This window comes from Paramisgurnus dabryanus, chromosome 4, assembly GCF_030506205.2.
Source record: "Paramisgurnus dabryanus chromosome 4, PD_genome_1.1, whole genome shotgun sequence".
Classification (NCBI taxonomy): Eukaryota; Metazoa; Chordata; class Actinopteri; order Cypriniformes; family Cobitidae; genus Paramisgurnus; species Paramisgurnus dabryanus.
In genome coordinates this window covers 18,340,557-18,362,970 of record NC_133340.1, presented here as the reverse complement: position 1 = coordinate 18,362,970, position 22,414 = coordinate 18,340,557, and the positions used below count along the sequence as shown (strand labels likewise).

The 22,414-nt window shown below is 35.8% G+C and overlaps 1 protein-coding gene across 1 annotated transcript; it reads left to right on the top strand.

The window, feature by feature from the left end:
• The first annotated feature begins 59 nt into the window (after positions 1–59).
• LOC135752433 (uncharacterized) lies at positions 60–21,256 on the top strand. The gene is made up of 3 exons (XM_073814524.1): positions 60–405; positions 13,296–13,617; positions 18,254–21,256. The coding sequence occupies exons 1-3, from the start codon at positions 253–255 to the stop codon at positions 19,258–19,260; spliced, it is 1,482 nt and encodes a 493-aa protein (XP_073670625.1). The 5' UTR covers positions 60–252; the 3' UTR covers positions 19,261–21,256.
• Positions 21,257–22,414: the final 1,158 nt, after the last annotated feature.

Below are 22,414 nucleotides of genomic sequence, written 5' to 3'. Positions count from 1 at the left end.
AGCCATTACCACACAATGAAGAAACATCAACCTTCTTGTGTAATAAATGAGAGATGAATAAAGTGTTGAGTGTCTTCTCTCTCCAGTACAGCAGGAGGCGCTCTGCAGCTCTTTAGTCCGCCGATAAACCCACTAAAGAAAGAAAGAAAGAAAGAGCTCGCGTGTGATGTGTTTGTGTATTCTCAGTGTTTTTCTCTCTTGAGTGTTTTATTGAGTGTAAACAGAGACTTGGCTCTGTGTATTTTAGTGTTGATGATGGATGTGATGTGTTGTAAATCAGTAGGAACTGATCTGTCCATGCTGGATATTGATGATTTCATCACAGAAATCTCTCAGCTGAAGAAAGAGGTGGCGTTACTGGAGACAAAGCTGAGGTTAAGAGGAGATGAAGGACTGAAGAGAGAGGTTTGTACAGCTTAAACATCCTTTACCTGAATCAGACAACATCAAATCATTTCTAATCTTACTCTGTGTGTGTTTGTTGTGAATCTTCCACACAGGACTCCGAGCTCAGTCTGACTTTACTCTGTTATACTGAGTCAAAGCCCACAGAGGCTCAGGACACTACAGTGTGTGACAGTAATCAGGGCTTACAGGATGAGGAATCTACTGATCAAACCTCCACAGAGTCTCTGGATTCTGTCTGGAACGCTGGAGAACAGCAGCAGATCCTGCAGACCAAACTCAAGATGTGTTCAGTCAAACTCATCGACTGCAGGAACCTCATGAAGAAGATCAAAATTGAACCCACATCTGATGAATATGAAGACAACGATGGTCATGATTTTTTTCTGACAGGTAAATTTATGTCTCACAATTGTTGCATTCTTTACTATTTTATTAACACCAACTGTTGCGGGCCCACACAAACTGTTTATGTAGCTCTAAGTGTAGTTTAAATTCATCACCTTTTTGAGAAAGAAAATGAAGGAGTGAGAATTTTGTCAAATGTAAGGAGCCCACAGATGAGATCAAGTTGTTAATACATATTTATAACACTAATATCATACTGTAAACCTAAAATAATCTTAACAAACTATCAATGGGAAGCTCCAAGAATGTATTTTTCAAATTTCTAATAATAATAATAATAATAATAATAAATTTTATTTGTAACGCCCTTTACATGTTTAGTCAAACTTCTCAAAGTGCTACAGTTTTAAAACAACCGACAAAGAAGATTAAAAAGTATATAATAAAATTAAGCAGAAGCACATATATACACATATATGCACAATACAATGTTAATCAAAGGCCCTCTTAAAAAAGGTAGGTTTTTAGGCCGCTTTTAAAAACATTCACAGTCTGTGGTATCCTCAAATGGTCAGGGAGAGCTTTCCATAGTCTAGGTGCAGCTGAGCAGAAAGCCTGATCTCCCATAGTACGAAGCTTGGTCCTTGGAGGTTTAAGGAGACCCTCTGAAACAGAACGGAGGGAGCGTGTAGTGTTTTGTGAAGTAAGAAGTTCCTTAAGAAAGGGTGGTGTGTCACCATAAATGCACTTGTAGGTGAGGAGCGTAACCTTGTACTCAATCCTAGATGAGACAGGAAGCCAGTGAAGTGTTTTAAGTATGGGGGTGATATGATCATATTTTCACACCCTCATCAGGATCCTAGCAGCGCTGTTTTGAACGTACTGCAATTTCTGACAACTCTTAGCAGGGATCCCGATGAGGAGCGCATTGCAGTAGTCCAGCCTGTAGGAGACGAAGGCGTGGACAAGCTTTTCAGCAGCTGCAAGAGTGAGTGTAGAGCGAAGTTTGGCAATGTTTCTGAGGTGGAAATAGGAGGACCTGCATAGATTGTTGACATGAGCTTCAAAGGTCAGACAAGAGTCCATAGTAACACCAAGGTTGGAAACTGATGTTGAAAGTGGGATATCCTGGTTTGAAAAAGTAATGCTGGTAATGAGTGATGACCGAACCTGATGAGGAGTGCCTATAAGAATAGCTTCAGTCTTAGAACTGTTTAGCTGCAGGAAGTTCTGCTTCATCCACACCTTTATCTCCTCCAGGCATGTGTTCAAAGTGGAAGATGGCATAGTAGCAGTGGAATTTGAATTTGTCTTGAAGTAGAGTTGCGTGTCATCAGCATAGCAGTGATATGAAATTCCATGTCGGCTGATGACACGTCCGAGGGGAAGCATATATAGAATAAACAGAATGGGGCCAAGCACCGAGCCTTGGGGAACACCACAGGTGACGTCATGTGTCAAGGATTTAGCCTCTCCCAGGGCAACATGCTCAGTTCTCCCAGTGAGGTAGGATGAGAACCAGTTAAAAACAGAGTCAGATAAAACGATTGTAGATTGCAGACGGTGAAGGAGAATGTTATGATCCACAGTGTCAAAAGCTGCTGTCAAATCCAGAAGAATGAGAAGGGATGGGGAACCAGCATCAGCTGTCATTAACAGGTCATTTGTGACCCTAACCAGAGCTGTTTCCGTGCTGTGGCTGGAGCGGAAACCAGACTGGAATTTCTCAAACAGATTGTTATGTTTTAAATGAACCAGTAGCTGTGCAGCAACAACTTTTTCCAATACTTTAGAAAGGAATGGAAGGTTGGAATACTAAAACTAAAACTTTGTGTTAAAAGTTATGCAATAATACTAATTTTTACTAATACTAATATTTTTTTTTGCAAACAATGACACCAAGTGGCATTTGTTTCGTAAAAACCACTAAAAGTGTGACACACATCTATTTTTTAAAACTAGTTGAGATTTGTGGCTTTTTTATTAGGGATTTGGGTGTGAAGCAATTTGTTTTATTTGTTTTTTTTTTAATATAAAATAAAACTTTATTGTAGGGTTGTGCACAATAGTTGACAGGAGGTTTGTAATATCGCAAAACTTATTTCCCCAAATTGCCAGAGCTATACACAGTAAAATCCCTGATATTAAATTAACACCGGCTCTGTGTTCATGTGGGTACCACCAGCAGGGTGTCAAAACCAACACTGAAGTAGAGATGCTCACATTTACCGGTTAACCACTAACCAAAGTAAAGCACACTCATCAAGTCAACTTATGAGCCCTGAATAGAAACACAACAAGCTAAATTGTATGTTAACCCTTTACCATAGTAAACTATTATAAGGAAAAGGTGGTTTTAAGTATAAATTCAGTACAATACAAAACAATTTGATTTAATCAATATGTAATTACCCAAGCAGCTATAATACCAACACTGACAGCTGTCTTCTGTCTCTGTGTGAATATAGAAAAGATACAGAATCTCAATTCATCCTACTTTATATAAATAAAAGTCAATTTATTTGTTTCATGTTTCTTTCAGATGTAAAGAGTGAATTATGTTTGGATGGAGAAATAACGTCCTCGACTCTTTCCTGCATCAGCGGTGGAGAGACATTGAGATATTTAGAGAGCCATGAGAGAAAACACACAGAACATGAACATCATCTGAAGAAACACACCAATCATATACCGTATCAGTGCAAGTCACACAAAACACTACACACTAAAGAGAAACCCTTTCAATGTTCACACTGTGATAAAAGTTTCAGTCAAAAATCTCATCTGATAGTCCACGAAAGAATCCACACTGGAGAGAAACCTCATCACTGTAATGTTTGTGGGAAGAGTTTTAATCAACGTGAACATTTAGTGAAACATCAGAGAATTCATACAGGTGAAAAACCTTATCACTGTAATGTTTGTGGGAAGAGTTTTAATACACGTGAGAGTTTAGTGAGACACCAGAGAATTCATACAGGTGAAAAACCTTACAAATGCTCTCAGTGTGAGAAGACGTTTGTTCAGTCTTGTAACTTACAAATCCATGAGAGAGTTCATACTGGAGAGAAACCTTATGTCTGCTCTCAGTGTGAGAAGTCGTTTACTCAGTCAGCTTCCTTAAAAGCCCATGAAAGAGTTCACACTGGAGGGAAACCTTACCAATGTAATGTCTGTGGAAAGAGTTTCACTCGACATGCTAGCGTTTTAATGCACCAGCGAGTTCATACAGGAGAGAAACCTTACGTCTGCTCTCAATGTGGAAAGACTTTTACTCAGGCAGGTGACTTAAAAGTCCATGAGAGAGTTCATACTGGAGAGAAACCTTATCACTGTAATGTTTGTGGGAAGAGTTTTAATCAACGTGAACATTTAGTGAAACACCAGAGAACTCATACAGGTGAAAAACCTCATCACTGTAATGTCTGTGGGAAGAGTTTTAATCAACGTGAGAGTTTAGTGAGACACCAGAGAACTCATACAGGTGAAAAACCTTACAAATGTTCTCGGTGTGAGAAGACGTTTGCTCATTCAGGTTCCTTAAAAGCCCATGAAAGAATTCACACTGGAGAGAAACCTTACCAATGTAATGTCTGTGGGAAGAGTTTTAGGCAACATGCTAGCGTTTTAAAGCACCAGCGAATTCATACTGGAGAGAAACCTTACGTCTGCTCTCAATGTGGAAAGACTTTTGCTCAGGCAGGTCACTTAAAAGTCCATGAGAGAGTTCATACTTGAGAAAAACCTCATCACTGTAATGTTTGTGAGAGGAGTTTTAATCGCCATGGCAATTTATTGTCACACCAGAGACTTCATACAGGTGAAAAACCTTACGTCTGCTCTCATTGTGGAAAGAGCTTCTCTGATCCATCTAGTTTTAGAGTTCATCAAAGAGTTCACACTGGAGAGAAACCTCATAACTGAAGTGTTTGCTAGCTTTCTAAAGCACGAGAGAACTCATACAGGTGAAAGACCTTACAAAAGATCTCCGTGTGAGAAGTCAAGTAATTAAAAGTCCATGAGAGAGTTCAAACAGGAGAGAACCTTTATGTCTGCTCGATTTGTGGAGAGAGATTCTTATTCTGGAAGACAGTCTTCAGCATCATCAGAAGAAACACGCTAAAGAACGAAGTACACTGAAATCATTGTAGTGTTTGTCTTGACACACTGGTTGTGTGTATGCGATGAGAATATTTGATTCGATAATGTACTACAACAAAAACAATTTATTTCTATGACTTTACATTGACCTTGGTTATTTGTGGTGCCAAAAAGCAAAGATTTAGTTCTCATCGCCAGGTAACATTTCTAAACTCTCTAAATTTTTACTATTAATGTTATTGTGTGATTGATCAATGTGTTATATTGCTTAAATTGAATGTTGAATTAATTCGTCGTTGACTCTGTCCTTTTGTATTATTCAGTGTTTTGTATGATTGATCAATGCATTATATTGTTTGAATTAGACTTTGAATTATTTGGTATTGTTGACATTTCTTATGATTGAATAATGTGTTATAGTTGAAATGATTTTTGAATGATCATGTTGTTTACCTGGCTAATAAATTGTTAAGTTTGGATTTATTCTGCATTACTCTGAATTATTCACTACAAGTAAATTTGAGCTGTGGACAGGTATACCCACTAACATATACCCCCTTTAAAAAGCATGAGGGGGCGGCACAGTGTCTCAGTACTGTTGCCTCACAGCAAGAAGGTCCCTGGTTTAAGCCCCGGCTAGGGCAGGTGGCCTTTCTGTGTGTAGTTTGCATGTTCTCCCTGTGTCAGCGTGGGTTTAATCCAGGTACTCCGGTTTCCTCCTCCCAGTTAGGCAAATTAGAGATGCCAAATTGTCACTCCCCCAAACTGTGTATGGATCAACTTGTCTGAATAAAACCTGTGTATGGATTAACTGGTTCTCCCCATGAATATAGTCGTAGATGCTGGAATGGTGTAAAGAAATAAAGGAAGAAGGAAAAGCGTGAGGCTGCGTAACAGTATCGTTTAGTGACACACGTTTCACACTTTCATTAATAAATGTACATGTGAAGCACATACCATTAGCATGTAAAACTTCTCAAGTAATCAAAACTTCATGAAAAAAGACTTCATCAGTGAAAGAGAACAATGGGTAAAAGTAAAACTGGGTGACAGAAACCATCAAACACTGAGAGGGACTCTGGCAACATTGACGTTCCTGCCATACCTCAGAGGGGTAGAATTGCAACAATATTACATTTTTAACACAAATGAAGTGGTTATATTGTGAATATAGATTTTATTTTAACAATTTTATTAAAATATATATATATAACGACGTTGTATATTTAAGAAAAAAAGTAGTTTCTTTCAAATTCATGTCTGTGGTGTTACGACAATGGATGTTGCCCTTTTGAGTAAAGGAGGAAATCTATTTGGACTACTTCATTGGTCAGTGCAGGTGCTGGTTAATCTGAGGGGTGCATTCTTTCTTAATAATTTTCTTAAAGTTAGCTTAATTTCTGACAATTTCATCTGTCACACTTTATTAGTGTCTGTGATGTTATGTTTATAACTTGCAGATTTTAAATAATATATATTTTTGATAAATACATACATTAATATTTCTTAAATGTCCCCTGATCTTGAAATCATGATGATGGCAGCCTCCATTTTAGAAGACTGGATTTAGGCTAAGTTGTCTGTGATGTTACTAAGTGTCTTTATACTTCAAATATTGGTAACACCGCAAAATGTTATTAAGATTCAATTATAATAGATATAGCCATTTAAAAAATTTTTAAATGCATAACAATAGATTTTATTAAAAGAAAACAAAGAAGCATTTTTTAAAATTTTGCCTCTCATTTGCCACCACAATTTGAAGAATGACCCAGTTGTGTTCTTCTCTATAATATGACGCATGCTATTTAATTGACTGTCCCTTATTCTTGATCTGGTAATAATCTTCTCTTTCATGTTCCTTACAGCTCTTTTCTTCACTCAGTGTCTGTATTTTAATGATAAAATCAGACTGATGTTCCCATTCTTTAATAATTATTTTCTTTACAATGTCCTATCATTATAATTTTAAAAGCTTGATGTTTTGTCTTTATTTTGTTTCTTCATCACTTGTTGACTATTTTAACAACTTCTTCTTTTCTCCTTATGCATATATGTGTAAATCTCCAATCGCTATTGCAGAGACTGTATTCCTTGACACTGGTAAAAATCAGCATTGTGACAGCCATTACCACATCATAAAGAAACATCAACCTTCTTGTGTAATAAATGAGAGATGAATGAAGTGTTGAGTGTCTTCTCTCTCCAGTACAGCAGGAGGCGCTCTGCAGCTCTTTAGTCCGCCGATAAACCCACGAAAGAAAGAAAGAAAGAAAGAAAGAGCTCGCGTGTGATGTGTTTGTGTATCCTCAGTGTTTTCCTCTCTTAAGTGTAAACAGAGTCTTGTCTCTGTGTATTTTAGTGTTGATGATGAGATGGATGTGATGTGCTGTAAATCAGGAACTGATCAGGGCTTACAGGATGAGGAATCTACTGATCAAACCTCCACAGAGTCTCTGGATTCTGTCTGGAACGCTGGAGAACAGCAGCAGATCCTGCAGACCAAACTCAAGATGTGTTCAGTCAAACTCATCGACTTCAGGAACCTCATAATGAAGATCAAAACTGAACATACAAAAGTTAAAACTGAACCCACATCTGATGAATATGAAGACAATCACAATGATGGTCATGATTTTTGTCTGTCAGGTAAATTTATGTCTCCACAATTGTTGCATTTTTACTATTTTTAACCCCGACTGTTGCGGGCCCACACAAACTGTTTATGTAGCTCTAAGTGTCTAGTTTATATTTATCACCTTTCTCCTTTTGAGAAAGAAAATGAAGGAGTGAGAAATTTGTCAAATGTTAGGGGCCCACAGATGAGATACATATTTATAACACTAATATCATACTGTAAACCTAAAATAATCTTAACAAACTATCAATGGAAAGCTCCAAGAATGTATTTTTTCAAATTTCTAAAACTTTGTGTTAATAATTATGCAATAATATATTTTTTTTTCACAAGAGTATGCAGCAAAGAATGACACCAAGTGGCATTTGTTTGGTAAAAAACACTAAAAGTGTGACACACATCTATTTTTTAAAACTAGTTGAGATTTGTGGCTTTTTTATTAGGGATTTGGGTGTGAAGCAATTTGTTTTATTTGTTTTTTTTTATATATATATAATAAAACTTTATTGTAGGGCTGTGCACAATAGTTGACAGGAGGTTTGTAATATCGCAAAACTAATTTCCCCAAATTGCCAGAGCTATACACAGTAAAATCCCTGATATTAAATTAACACTGGCTCTGTGTTCATGTGGGTACCACCAGCAGGGTGTTAAAAACCACATTGAAGTAGGTATGTTCATATTGACCGGTTAACCACTAACCAAAGTAAAGCACACTCATCAAGTCAACTTATGAGCCCTGAATAGAAACACAACAAGCTAAATTGTATGTTAACCCTTTACCATAGTAAACTATTATAAGGAAAAGGTGGTTTTAAGTATAAATTCAGTACAATACAAAACAATTTGATTTAATCAATATGTAATTACCCAAGCAGCTATAATACCAACACTGACAGCTGTCTTCTGTCTCTGTGTGAATATAGAAAAGATACAGAATCTCAATTCATCCTTCTTTATATAAATAAAAGTCAATTTATTTGTTTCATGTTTATTTCAGATGTAAAGAGTGAATTATGTTTGGATGGAGAAATAACGTCCTCGACTCTTTCCTGCATCAGCGGTGGAGAGACATTGAGATATTTAGAGAGCCATGAGAGAAAACACACAGAACATGAACATCATCTGAAGAAACACACCAATGAGAGACCGTATCAGTGCAAGTCACACAAAACACTACACACTAAAGAGAAACCCTTTCAATGTTCACACTGTGATAAAAGTTTCAGTCATAAATCTCATCTGATAGTCCACGAAAGAATTCACACTGGAGAGAAACCTCATCACTGTAATGTTTGTGGGAAGAGTTTTAATCAACGTGAACATTTAGTAAAACATCAGAGAATTCATACAGGTGAAAAACCTTACAAATGTTCTCGGTGTGAGAAGACGTTTACTCATTCAGGTAATTTAAAAATCCATGAGAGAGTTCATACAGGAGAGAAACCTTACGTCTGCTCTCAGTGTGGAAAGAGCTTCTCTGATTTAAATTCTTTTAGAGTCCATCAGAGAGTTCATACTGGAGAAAAACCTCATCATTGTAATGTTTGTGGGAAGAGATTCATTCGACGTGACAGTTTAGTTTCACATCAGAGAACTCATACAGGTGAAAAACCTTACAAATGCTCTCATTGTGAGAAGTCGTTTGCTCATTCAGCTTCTTTAAAAGCCCATGAAAGAATTCACACTGGAGAGAAACCTTACCAATGTAATGTCTGTGGGAAGAGTTTTAGGCAACATGCTAGCGTTTTAAAGCACCAGCGAGTTCATACAGGAGAGAAACCTTACGTCTGCTCTCAATGTGGAAAGAGCTTCTCTGATTTAAGTTCTATTAGAGTCCATGAGAGAGTTCACACTGGAGAGAAACTTCATCACTGTAATGTTTGTGAGAAGAGTTTTAATCAACATGTCAATTTGTTGTCACACCAGAGAATTCATACAGGTGAAAAACCTTTTAAATGCTCTCAGTGTGAGAAGACTTTTACTCAGGCAGTTCACTTAAAAGTCCATGAGAGAGTTCATACTGGAGAGAAACCTTATGTCTGCTCAATCTGTGGAATGAGCTTCTCACATTTATCTCGTTTCAGAGTTCATGAGAGAGTTCACACTGGAGAGAACCTCATCACTGTAGTCTTTGTGGGAGGAGTTTTAACCAACGTGTCGGTTTAGTGTCACACCAGAGAATTCGTACAGGTGAAAAACCTTACAAATGCTCTCATTGTGAAAAGACCTTTACTCAGCCAGGTCACTTAAAAGTCTATGAGAGAGTTCACACTGGAGTGAAACCGTACGTCTGCCCGATCTGTGGAGAGAGATTTGCTCATTCTGGAAGTTTTCAGAATCATCAGAAGAAACATACTGAAACTGTTGTGTAAGATGCAAATTATCCAAGCTTTATAAGCCAGATAATACACCTAATTTTATATGTAATTCTTAGGAGCAATAGAAACCTATGGTTTGTTATTTTATACTCCTTTTGTAATGTTAAACTCTTTTTATTATTTTATACCCCAAGTGTTGCTTTAATGCAAAGTATTATAATCACTGAGTTGGGAATATATGCATGACAGCTCTTAAATTGCATGTTTAACAAAATGACATGGTTTTGTATTTACTAGTTTATTAAGAGTAGAGAGATTGATACATGTATTAGATAGAACAAAGCATAAGGGATACATTACGGTTTAAAGCATGATTTAAAGACCTGTCTTTATTGGAGAAAGTGCAGAAGAGCTTGGAGAAGAACAACAAAGAGACTTCGTCGTATCTATAAGATGATAGGGGAATTTCCCAGTAAATGTAAGGATCAAAGACCATGAGGCCTTGAATATGATTCCTGGAATTTGGCCTTGAGACCGTTCCTATAAATTGATGCTGCTGCAGAATTTATTCAGATCTGGACACCGCGGCCAGCATCTCCGTTATCTGACAGCCTGAAATCTTGTGTGCTCTAGACTTAGTATTTTTTTAGACTCTGTATTTTTGTATTTTTGTTTGATTACTTTTTATCTAATTTGGAATTTTTATTTCTTTTCTTTTTAATTCGGCAAAACTTGTAATCACAAACAACTAAATTGTATTATTAAATTTTATAAAAGACAAGAAGTCGTCTGCTTTCGTGAACTTTGCTCAGATAATCAACCACGGGGAAGTTTTCTGACAATTATATACGAGTATGATCTAATCTTAGAGTATGACTTTACTTAAGGTAATGTGATTGGTATACTGCCCTGAATAGAAAGAATAGGCAAAAGGTACAAATTCTGTACCATAAAACAAAACAAACTACACTAAAATCATCATATTGTCTTAAAGTCTTTACATACCAACCGTGTATATTCAAAAAAATATATAGATTTTTATAAATAAAAGGGTCTATTTACCACTGTGTCGAATTTTCCCTTTTTCACCCAACAAATTAACAGGTCGACCAATGAGATCTGAGTATAACGTCACGTTCCCGAACACAGCTTACAAAGAAAAGTTTTAAGAATGTTTCTTGAACGTTTCCAATGTTCACAAAAATGTTAAGCCAACATGAAAAGTGTCCAGTTTTTTCTGTTTAAGAACGTTTCTGGGTTGTCTGAACATTAGAGAAATGTTACATTCTACCATTTCAAACATTATGACTATTACGTTTTAAAACTGTTTTCTATATTTACTATTTGCTTTTTATTTAAATGATAGAGAAACATTGCATTCTTTATTTTAAAACTGTTAATAATTTTTTTTTCAGAAGATTCTGTAAAACTATTGCTATAGAAAACACAATTCACTTAATAGGTTGTTTTGTGTCATTTAAAGTCACAATTATGGTGATCAGTGTTTGTTTTAGTTGACCATTTATGTAATGCAACTAAAATTAGTAAAGCACATTTCCATATAATATGTAATATTAAATCAATATTAATATATATCAATATTTAATTATTTATTTATAATGCAGTTTTTAAGTACTGGAGTAATTATCTGTTTAAAAATGTATAAATCATAACTCAAATAGGTTATTTTTATAAAAAATATCATAGCAGCACACATTTTATTATAATATATATTAATAATCAATGTCTTCAACACAATTTAGAGGAGTTAAAACAGATATTTTTTGACAGATAAACATTTCATTCACTTCAGGTTAACAGATCTTACCACTACTGACACCTTTCTGTTTTTAGATACAACAATCAAAAGCTTTGCCCTTGCATCATATTTTCTTCCTAAGACAATTGTTTGGAAATAAATTTATATTGGAATTTTAAGCAAAGTTTACTTACCCTTCATTTGTAACCCAGATAGCAGTAAACGTCACTTTTACACCCACAATTATTTTATAAAAACAACCATTGTGGTGATTGACTCTATAAAGGTTAAAAGGCTGTCATAATGGTTTGATAAAAACATTTGCAAAGCAAACTCTACTGTATTAGTAGTGTTGCTATGAAATTACAGAGTAGACCAATCTACTGTATCAGACACATATATCAGACACATGCACAAAAGCAGCAGAAAACACATCTATTTTATTTTAGGGATACTTCTCATTTATTCAGTGATTTTGCAAGGTGTATGATAATATTGCTGTAAAAATATTTAAATGCTGCATGATTGCAATGCTGGAGGATTACGCCAATGACTTGTGTTTGGCCAGGAGCATTTAGCTTACGAAAGAACAATTGAATGCCAACTTTATTAGTATGCAGGCAGCATTCATGAGGTGATTTGCACTGACTATTTATGGTTAATCATGGGCGTGTAAAGGGCAGCATATGAGGCATATTCACACTTGCAGGTGGTATGTGATTTATAAAAGGAACATTGCTTGCTGGTGTGCGTACGCATGGTTTTGTAAATCTGAATATGTTTTGCTGTACGCTTGGCTTTTGTGCATACGTAAACTTTTAGTACGGATTCTATGCACAGTTTTTTAAATGAGACCCCTGACCTGTAGTGTCACAATAAGATATTTAAGCTGTTGTAGCAATCATGTTCTTACGAAAAAACAAAATACACAGATGTTTTCAACTACTGGCTTAATGAAACACATAAAGAAACTATAACCAATGGGTGAATCTCAACAATTGTTAAATTAAAACTGCTTGATAATCCACACCCAGGTAGGTGTTATAAACAAGTTGAGTTTTAAAGTTAATGAGATAATGAAGTTATAATTAAGTCATTAAGTGAACATCTGCTGGGTCATTTCATCAACTAAATTTTAGACATTTTCCTGTCTCAAATTGTTGATAGTTAAGATTTGTATAATACAAATACAATACAAAATATCATTTTCACTGTAATCCATACACCTTTTTGTTGTTTTAAACCAAAATCTTACAGAACTTTTATGGCAGCCCCAGCTGGCCTTACATGTGTGCAAATCTCAAATCGCTATTGCAGGTAAAGACTCATCAACAAAATCAACATTGTGACAGCCATTACCACACCATGAAGAAACATCAACCTCTTGTGTAATGATGAATGAAGTGTTGAGTGTCTTCTCTCTCCAGTACAGCAGGAGGCGCTCTGCAGCTCTTTAGTCCACAGATAAACCCAGTAAAGAAAAGAAGAAAGCTTGCATGTCATGTGTGTCCTCAGTGTTTTTCTTTCTCAAGTGGTTTAATCAATGTAAACAGAGTCTTGTCTCTGTGTATTTTAGTGAGCAGATGACAAATCTGAGGTCAAGAGGAGATGAAGGACTGAAGAGAGAGGTTTGTACAGCTTAAACATCCTTTACCTGAATCAGACAACATCAAATCATTTCTAATCTTACTCTGTGTGTGTTTGTTGTGAATCTTCCACACAGGACTCCGAGCTCAGTCTGACTTTACTCTGTTATACTGAGTCAAAGCCCACAGACGCTCAGGACACTACAGTGTGTGACAGTAATCAGGGCTTACAGGATGAGGAATCTACTGATCAAACCTCCACAGAGTCTCTGGATTCTGTCTGGAACGCTGGAGAACAGCAGCAGATCCTGCAGACCAAACTCAAGATGTGTTCAGTCAAACCCATCGACTGCACGAACCTCATGATGACGATAAAAACGGAACCTGCAGAAATTAAAACTGAACCTGCAGATGACTATGAACACAATCGTGATGATTGTCATGATTTTATTCTGTCAGGTATGTCCCCTAGGGTTACCACGGGGTCTAAAAACCTGAATTCATTCCCAAATTGGTTGTCCACGGAGAATAAAATATTAATTTGCTGTAGAAGTAATCAGTGGCGGAGGCAGAAAGTGTCCATAGTTAAACCATGGTTAGTGTAGTAAAACCATGTTTTTTTTGCTGATAGTAATCACTGCATCAAAACATGGTTACTACACTTTTACCACAATAAAATCATTGTTAATTTTCATAAGGTGTATAATGGGTGATCCTCTAAAAAACTGGACACAAAAAAAGACATTTTCAATCGCACTTAATCCAGTTTTTTAAATTTTTTTATAAAGAGGATACACATGCTATTATAATCCACGCAAATCTTTCAATATAAGTTATATTTCAGGTGTTGTGATATGGCATTTTGTGGGTTTGACGACCCTGCTGGAAAAAAACAATAAAACCATTACAGAAATTCCTAATGTTTTCCATAAAAATACCAATAGGAACCATTAGCTTTTACCATTTAAACCACTACATAATTCCTTTTTGTAGTGTGTTTTGGGATATATTCCATTAGGATTTAACGGCCCCATCAATAGAACCCAAGACATACCAGTAATGGCCAACAGAGACCCATAGAGACCATTATAGTTTCCAATACAACCAATAAAATTACAATTAAAACTTATAAATCCAATAGAATTTCTGTGATGGTGTCTATTGGTTTTTTAGCAGGGAGAAACAAACCAGTTTTGTATCTGTAAAAATTTTTTGGATTAATTTAACACAACTAAACATCAGTAGCTTTCTGAGCATCACCAGGTACTCAGGACCCAGAAATCAACACTGCTTTATTGAAATTCAACTTAAACAGTCGAGCGGGCCATCGAGTCCCGATACCGGTAGCGAAACAACTTTAGTGTTACTGATGTACAGTTTTTTTGTTTAGGAGTGCAACCTTCTCTTACGAAAATTAACCATGGTTTTATTGTGGTAAAAGTGTAAAAACATTTTTTTGGGTATTGATTATCAGCATGGTTTTAATACTATGGTTTAACTATGATTTTTGTGAAAACCATGATTATTTAGTAGTTCCCATAGTCATAGAGATGTTAAAGGACAAGTTCAGTATTTTACACTTAAAGCCCTGTTTTCAGATTGTTTCAAGGACTGCAGCCATTGTGAGGGTGGGGGGAAACTGAAAATTCTTGGGCCAGCGTCATATGTCCAAATTTCAGTCAAAATTGTTCTTAAACAATCTGAAAACAGGGCTTTAAGTGTAAAATACCGAACTTGTCCTTTAAAATGCCCATCTTTACAGTAGTAAACATACATTTTTCATGACAACTGTGTGGCAGGTGCATTTTTTTGTAACTAATTCGTTTAAATTATGTTAAGCCTTAAAGTTCTGCATAATTAAGGGCGTGGCCCCTTGAGTGATGTGTGAACTGCCACTGCTGTCATTAGAGTCGACTTAGGTGGGCGTGGTTTCAGCAATCAGCCATCTCAGCTTCACCTATGTTCCGCCTTTTTACCCATTTTTGGTTATACGCGAGTGATGCGCCGTGGCGTGTGGCCAAGATGGTGACGGCAGGCACTGCCTACTTTAAGCTTCAAAAAATTTCTTCACAAACCAATGGGACACTACGTCCATATTATTTTACAGTCTATGGTCTTTACTTCCTTCACTTTAAACTGCTCTCTACTGCATTGCAAACTAACACGCTCCCCCCTTCAGCTCTCAACAAAACAGCAGCAATTGGTGTACGGAAATGACCGTAATAAACCATGTTTTGCCAAAAAAGCACAATTTGTATCTTAGGAACAAGTCCAATTTTTTTCTAGCGCATATGGTTGAAGAGTTACGGTTAAATAAAAAACGCTTGGTAGAATCAGAGCCTGTAATGGCGATCCAAACTATAATTTGTTATTCACCATTTCCACATTGTTGATGCACAAAGGATTTGATGTGTGAATCATTGTTTTTTAGTGTTTACTTTTCTTGTTGTCAAAACACAAAATATGAAAAACAAACTTATTCAAAAAACAAAATACTTATTCCAGTTCCAAATTGGATTCTACTTTTCACAGTCAAAAGACTGTCTAGAACCAACTATTCTTCTTCGTAATTCTACTTCCTATTTGCTTAGCCTACGCAAGACTCAAAAGTCACGTGATATGAAATAAAACACAAAAATGTACATTTATCCAAGACATAACTACTCTTAACATAATAAAAATCCTTAACATATAGTTATGGATCCAACAGAGCCCTGTAGCGGATAATGTTAGGAACACGTAATAAACCACAAACAGCCTTTTCATTGTAACTTTTGTTTTCAGATTCATCAATTATTGTGTAATTCGAGATACAGGCTATTAAACGCGATGGCAGTACATTGTTCATATTTATGCATAAAAACGTTTTGGTGAAGTGTTTTGGCACTGTGAGTTTGCTGTTTAATTAAATTATTTATTTAAATATTTATATAACTTAAATTAATAAAATGCATATAAATACTTTTAGGAATTAATAATAAAATTGAAAATGATGATGGAATCTCCCATCAGATAACAACATAAAGAATACGACACTGATCCAGGGGTATTATTATAATGTACAATAAGTTAAGCATGCCTTATAAGTCTTTTTTATCTGGTTCTTTGTATATTTATAAATTAAACAGGCAAAATATATATATACATATCACACAGTCAATTGTACATTTTAAACATGCCTTAATAAAAACATTACTTGTGTGGCTCACTATGAGCTTCCAGGAAATAAAGTCTCCATGAATCACATGACTGATGAGTTTTTTGGACTTCCGTTGTCAGAAGTTTCTTCCTAAAGGGCTCTGGGTAGAATGTGTCTGCGCCTACCATAGACTGTACAAATCTTAATTAAATTGTAATGAATTAAAACTGATAATGTTCGACCATGGTCGCAGTTTGGAGCCAGGGTATGCTTAAAAGGAATTGTCCGTGGAGCCAGAGGCGGAGCTGCGGTATCAAACATCCGCCCAAACGCTCGCATGCCCAATGCAACCAATCCAATCATAACAACACACCACGTTTCTATAGCATCAGATTACTAGCAAAATGAAATTTTTCACAAAAATAAAAAATTGAACATGTATCCGCATGATATTAACTACCTTAAAGGACCAAAATCATCTTTTGGAAAATTGTATTGGAAGTGTAAATATTTTTTTTATTTAGAGCCGAGTCCTGTTCGTTAGCATGGAGAGAACGGGGTTTATGACTTGTACTGCTGCCAGCCAACAAATGGCGATCAAATAGCAGGTGGCTTCCCCTTTAAAGATGTATGAGGCACACCCAGCACCAACACTCACGGACTATCTAACTGTACATTCACACCGCCGTCGGCAAGCGAGTCAAAAAAAGCATCATAGCTAATTACCATAAAGTTAAATTAATTTCAACTCTCCTCGACGCTCACACCGTCCATGATGTGCTGTGCCATTGCTTGCCGCTGGCTCTCATTGAAAATTAAAGACTTCCGGCCACTTTGATGCTCTCGGCAGTGGCGGTGTGAACGCACTGTTAACCCAATTACTGTGCGTTCACACCGCCACCGGCAAGAGTGTAAAAGTGGCTGAAAGTCATTCATTTTTAATGCAGATTTTTTTTTTTCTCAAGAAACGGTAATATTGAGAAATGGCTATTCCGTCTATTCAGTTATTAGGACTTTTCTTAAAAATACAGCCCAAATTGAGTAAACTTACCAGATTGTCCGACCTCCTCACTCCCTTTTCTCCAAACATTTTTGCCTTGTATTTCTGCCTCTGCTTGCTTCCTGTAATCACTTCACTGGTGCAACATGGTGCTAATTGGTTAGTGACGCGAAAATCCCTCAAAGTTTAGATTTTTAAACTTCCGTGATTCCCGCAAATCAAGCGCAAACGTTCGAAACAGTCTATGTAACTATGCTACATAAGAACCTTCATTAAATCTATTTTCCCCATAAGCACGTGGTCCTGTTTTCTTATTTTACGTATGAGATGCATTCTAATCCGTTGGCCAGCTGCAAAAGACTGAGCTGCCAAATTAAGGAAAATCTAACATAAGCAATCAGTTATATTATGGCGCCTTGTAATCATCTAGAGACAGACAACACAAATCTCAGTTTCACTTTTTTTCAAACATTCACTGTATGATTTAACAAAATATGATATGGTGTTATGCAAAGACCCAACATTATATCTGGGAGATAAGTCAGGTAATTTAAGTGAAATCACAGACTTAGCTTATCCCGTGCGAACCGGCCACATGAAACTCAGACGTAGGGAATATCTAAATCACGCTAGGTCCTCAGATAATACTAATCCTGTGCGAATAGTACTTTACACACCAAAGGCCAAAAAGGCTAAAATTGCGAATCGGACCATAGGTGCTCTTTAACAAATACAACCTTATTGTAAAGTGTTACCTTTTTTATCACTAGTTTACCTTTATTCTAATAAAATACTAACAAAAATTATGATGTTTTTGACGTGCAATGACCCAGCTATAATAACAGGACTGACAGCTGTCTTCTGTCTCTGTGTGAATGTAGAAAAAGGTACAGAATCTCAAGTCATCTTTCTTTGTGTAAATAAAAGTGAATTTTATTGTTTCATGTTTCTTTCAGATGTGAAGAGTGAATTATGTTTGGATGGAGAAATAACGCCCTCGGCTCTTTCCTGCATCACCGGTGGAGAGACATTAAGCTCACAGAGACATTTAGAGAGAAAACAAACAGAAAATGAACATCATCTGAAGAAACACACCAATAAGAGACCGTATCAGTGCAGTGAATGTGGAAAAACCTTCAGGAATTCATGGTTATTAAAATCACACCAGAATATTCACTCTGAAGAGAAACCCTATCAATGTTCACACTGTGATAAAGGTTTCTATCGTAAATCAAATCTAATAGACCATGAGAGAATTCACACTGGAGAGAAACCTCATCACTGTGATGTTTGTGGGATGAGTTTTAATCGACATTACAATTTAGTGTCACACAAGAGAACTCATACAGGTGAAAAACCTTACAAATGCTCTCATTGTGAGAAGACGTTTGCTTATGCAGCTTCCTTAAAAGTCCATGAGAGAGTTCACATTGGAGAGAAACCTTACATCTGCTCTCACTGTGGAAAGAGTTTCTCTGATCCATCTCAATTCATTGCTCATCAGAGAATTCACACTGGAGAGAAACCTTATCACTGTGTTTGTGGAAAGAGTTTTAGTCAACGTGGCAGTTTAGTAAAACACCAGAGAACTCATACAGGTGAAAAACCTTACAAATGCTCTCAGTGTGAGAAGACGTTTGCTCAATCAGGTAACTTAAAACTCCATGAGAGAGTTCACACTGGTGAAAAACCTTACCACTGCAGTGTTTGTGGGAAGAGTTTTAGCCAACATGGCAGCTTACTGAAACACCAGAGAACTCATACAGGTGAAAAACCTTACAAATGCTCTCATTGTGAGAAGACGTTTGCTCAATCTGGTAACTTAAAACTCCATGAGAGACTTCACACTGGAGAGAAACCTTACATCTGCTCGATCTGTGGAGAGAGATTTGCTTATTCTAGAAATCTTCAGACTCATCAGAAGAAACATACTGAAGAACAAACTACACTGAAATCATCATAGTGTTGTGAAGTCTTTACACACTGATTGCATATATTTGGTGTGGATGTTTAATGCGATGATGTGGAAAAACTATCGATTTCTATTAATGGCAGACTTACCATTGGTGTTGTTTGCAGCACCAAAAAGCAAAGGTGTAGTTTTTTAAACTCTCATTTTGTTAATGGAATTGATTTTTGAATTATCATATCCCTTTAGTTAGACATTTGTTTTTTGACCATCACTGAACTAACTCTGTGATTAACACCATAGATTTGTGGGAAGTTTTTTAACTCTTAAAGGTATATGGATTTTTACAGCACTTTTGGATTTCACGGCAGACTCACAGGGTTGACAGAACATAAATTATACACTAACTTTAATTATTTCTTGTATGAAATCACAGTTATGCTTTCATTATAATTAGCATAATTAACATCTAATCTTCCTCTGCTCTAACAGATGTGTTTATAAACACACTGTCACAATGAACAAAGGAAAACTAACACTAAATTTCAAGACACAACTGCCAACTAGAGGAAACCCTTAACAGCACAATTGTAACTTACTTTATTAACCAGATTTATAGCAGTTCTTTTAGTGGTTCTCAACTCCAGTCCTCGAGCCCCTCTCGCTGAATGTTTTAGATGTCCCCTTATATGAAAGACCTTATTCCACTTATCAGGCTCCTTGGAGCCCAGGTAACAGAAAAAAGCTCTAAGAATGTTCCTTGAACATTTTCAACATTCTGCCAACATGAAAAGTGTCTAGTTTTTTAACGTTCTAAGAATGTTCCTTGATTGTCTGAACAATAGGGAAATGCTACATTCTATTATTTTCAAATGTTTCAAAAAGGTCATGTTTTAATTTTTAAATAATGTTTAAAACGACTGTTTTCAATATTTCCTTTTAGCTTGTTATGCAATTGATAAAGAAACATCAAATTGTATTCTTTTAAAACCTTTATAAACACTTATTTCTGAATGTAAAAACACAATTAATTTGTTTAGATGTTGGTGTTTAGTTTGTTTCATTTAAAGTCACCACTATGATGATCAGTGTTTGTTTTAGTTGGACTCTGGACCCTCATCAACTAATTGATTGTTTTGTCACTCATCAAAATTTTATTTTCTGTCAATAATGTATATGAGTTCCAGCACTCTCACACCAGTTTGTCATTAAGGATTTTTTTAGAAACTATGGACAAAATGAACTGCTGTGTACTTCAGATGTACAACTACAAACATCAAGAATTAGAGTATGAATCTTAACAATGGCGACAAAGAGAATTGTAAAAATTTCATTATTTACCATGCTGCAGTGCATGCTCGGAGTCCTGTAAGAGATTTGTAATTTATTGATACCCAGCATGCATTTCCAGCATGAAGTTTTTTCAATAAATTGTCACCATTGTTTAGATTCATACTCTGATTCTTGATGTTTGTATGACTAAATAACACTGTGGTTATTTGTTTATGTGTATATTGTTTTAGAAAGATTGACAAATTGTACTACAGTGTCACATTATTGATAGAAAAATAATTTTCTTAAGTAAGCGATACATTAATAACACACATCTGTAGATGTTGAGCATTTATCAGATATTAACCACAGCCATCATACTAAATTACCAACTTGCTTTTGCCATAACTGCCATAAGTGTGATTTTAACACACAAAGTTGTAGTAGCCAGGGAGAAACTAGTAAGCTATAAGATGAAGGTCAAGAGTCCAATTAAAACAAACACTGATCACCATAATGGTGACTTTAAAAGTGCAGACCATGTACAGGGTCCAAAATGACTTATGACGTAATATGAAATACTCCTTTAATTTATAAATGTCTGTCATGGACCTAGTACCCCATATGTGATACTGTTTTACTGTAAGAAAGTTATTTACACTTAATTTACACTATTCCCCCTAAAAAATGTATATAATTTAATATTCATATATTTCATATTTTTCAAATATGACAAACATGGGCAAGCCTTATATCAAATAAAAGCTATCATTCCTCATTTTTCTATTCTTAAGTATTTTAGTATCGTTTAGTAGTGTTTTAGTTTGTTAATAAATTCCATTTTATTACCACTGTGTTGTCCTTGTGTTGATAAAACAGTTAAAGGGTTTTACAAGTTGGCCAGAATCTCACAAAATCCTTCAGATAAATTACATGACAGAACTCCCTCAAATTTACATATTTTCTTATTTGTTGAATGATCTATTCTTATTGTTAAAATCAGGCACGTGCACACATAGACATCAAAGGGGGCTTGAGCACCTGCCCTTTTTATTTCTGGAGAGAAAGTGCCCTTTTTTTCTGGGGTGCTTTTAAAAAAAAAAAAATAATATGATCTTTATTCATATAACAACTGATGTCTGTCTGTTTCTTGTGTTTTTTACTTGTTGCTTATTTGCTTATTTAATTTAACATGAATTTATTCAGAAATCATTTAAATGAGATTTAAACTCTTATATAAAGAAAAATAGCGCTATTTGTGGCACACAAACGGTTAACAGATGAGTCCCGCCTCCAAAATTCATATCGCTAATATGATTGGCTTTACCTTTCCTTAGTCCCGCCTCTCTAACTTACTTCGCTTTATGATTGGTCTGTCTACACTCGTGCTGCATCATTCGCGCTTCAAGCGCCAAAGCTCAGCCTGCCCTGAACGAGAGGCGATGTGCATGATTATGCAGGCAGGCTACCGGTAAGTGTGTGAGGAAGAAAGCATTCTTATATTAACAGTTTTATGCACAAAATATGGGACACGTTGTTACACATAACGATTCAGGGACATTTTTTTCCACGGCAATCCCATATTAACCTGAAGAGTTGCAAACTTGTAACAGTGTAGTGTATGTAGTTTAAATAGACTGCTCATAAAATAATAAAGCACAAACAATAATACAATTGCGTTTTTTTTAATGGCTGTTAAATAAGTATAATGTGTTTTACTGGAGTGCTGGAGTAGATTGGGAAGAAATCTGATGGATCAGTATTTTACTTGCCCAGTCTGAATTTTCACTGACATCACAAAAAAATAAAATATAAAATACAAATAAGATAGGCCTAATCTATATTTGTTGTTTCTGACATGTGTAACCCTAATAAATATGAAACCTAAGATTAAAGGTGCCATAGGATGTGTTGTCATTATATGTTAAATTGTTAT

Bases quoted from the DNA above. Each gene is read 5' to 3' on its own strand.
- LOC135752433 (XM_073814524.1), top strand. From the start codon at position 253: ATGATGGATGTGATGTGTTGTAAATCAGTAGGAACTGATCTGTCCATG. The intron at 406-13,295 runs GTTTGTACAGCT...TCTTCCACACAG, and splicing joins ATGAAGGACTGAAGAGAGAG to GACTCCGAGCTCAGTCTGAC. The intron at 13,618-18,253 runs GTATGTCCCCTA...TGTTTCTTTCAG, and splicing joins TCATGATTTTATTCTGTCAG to ATGTGAAGAGTGAATTATGT.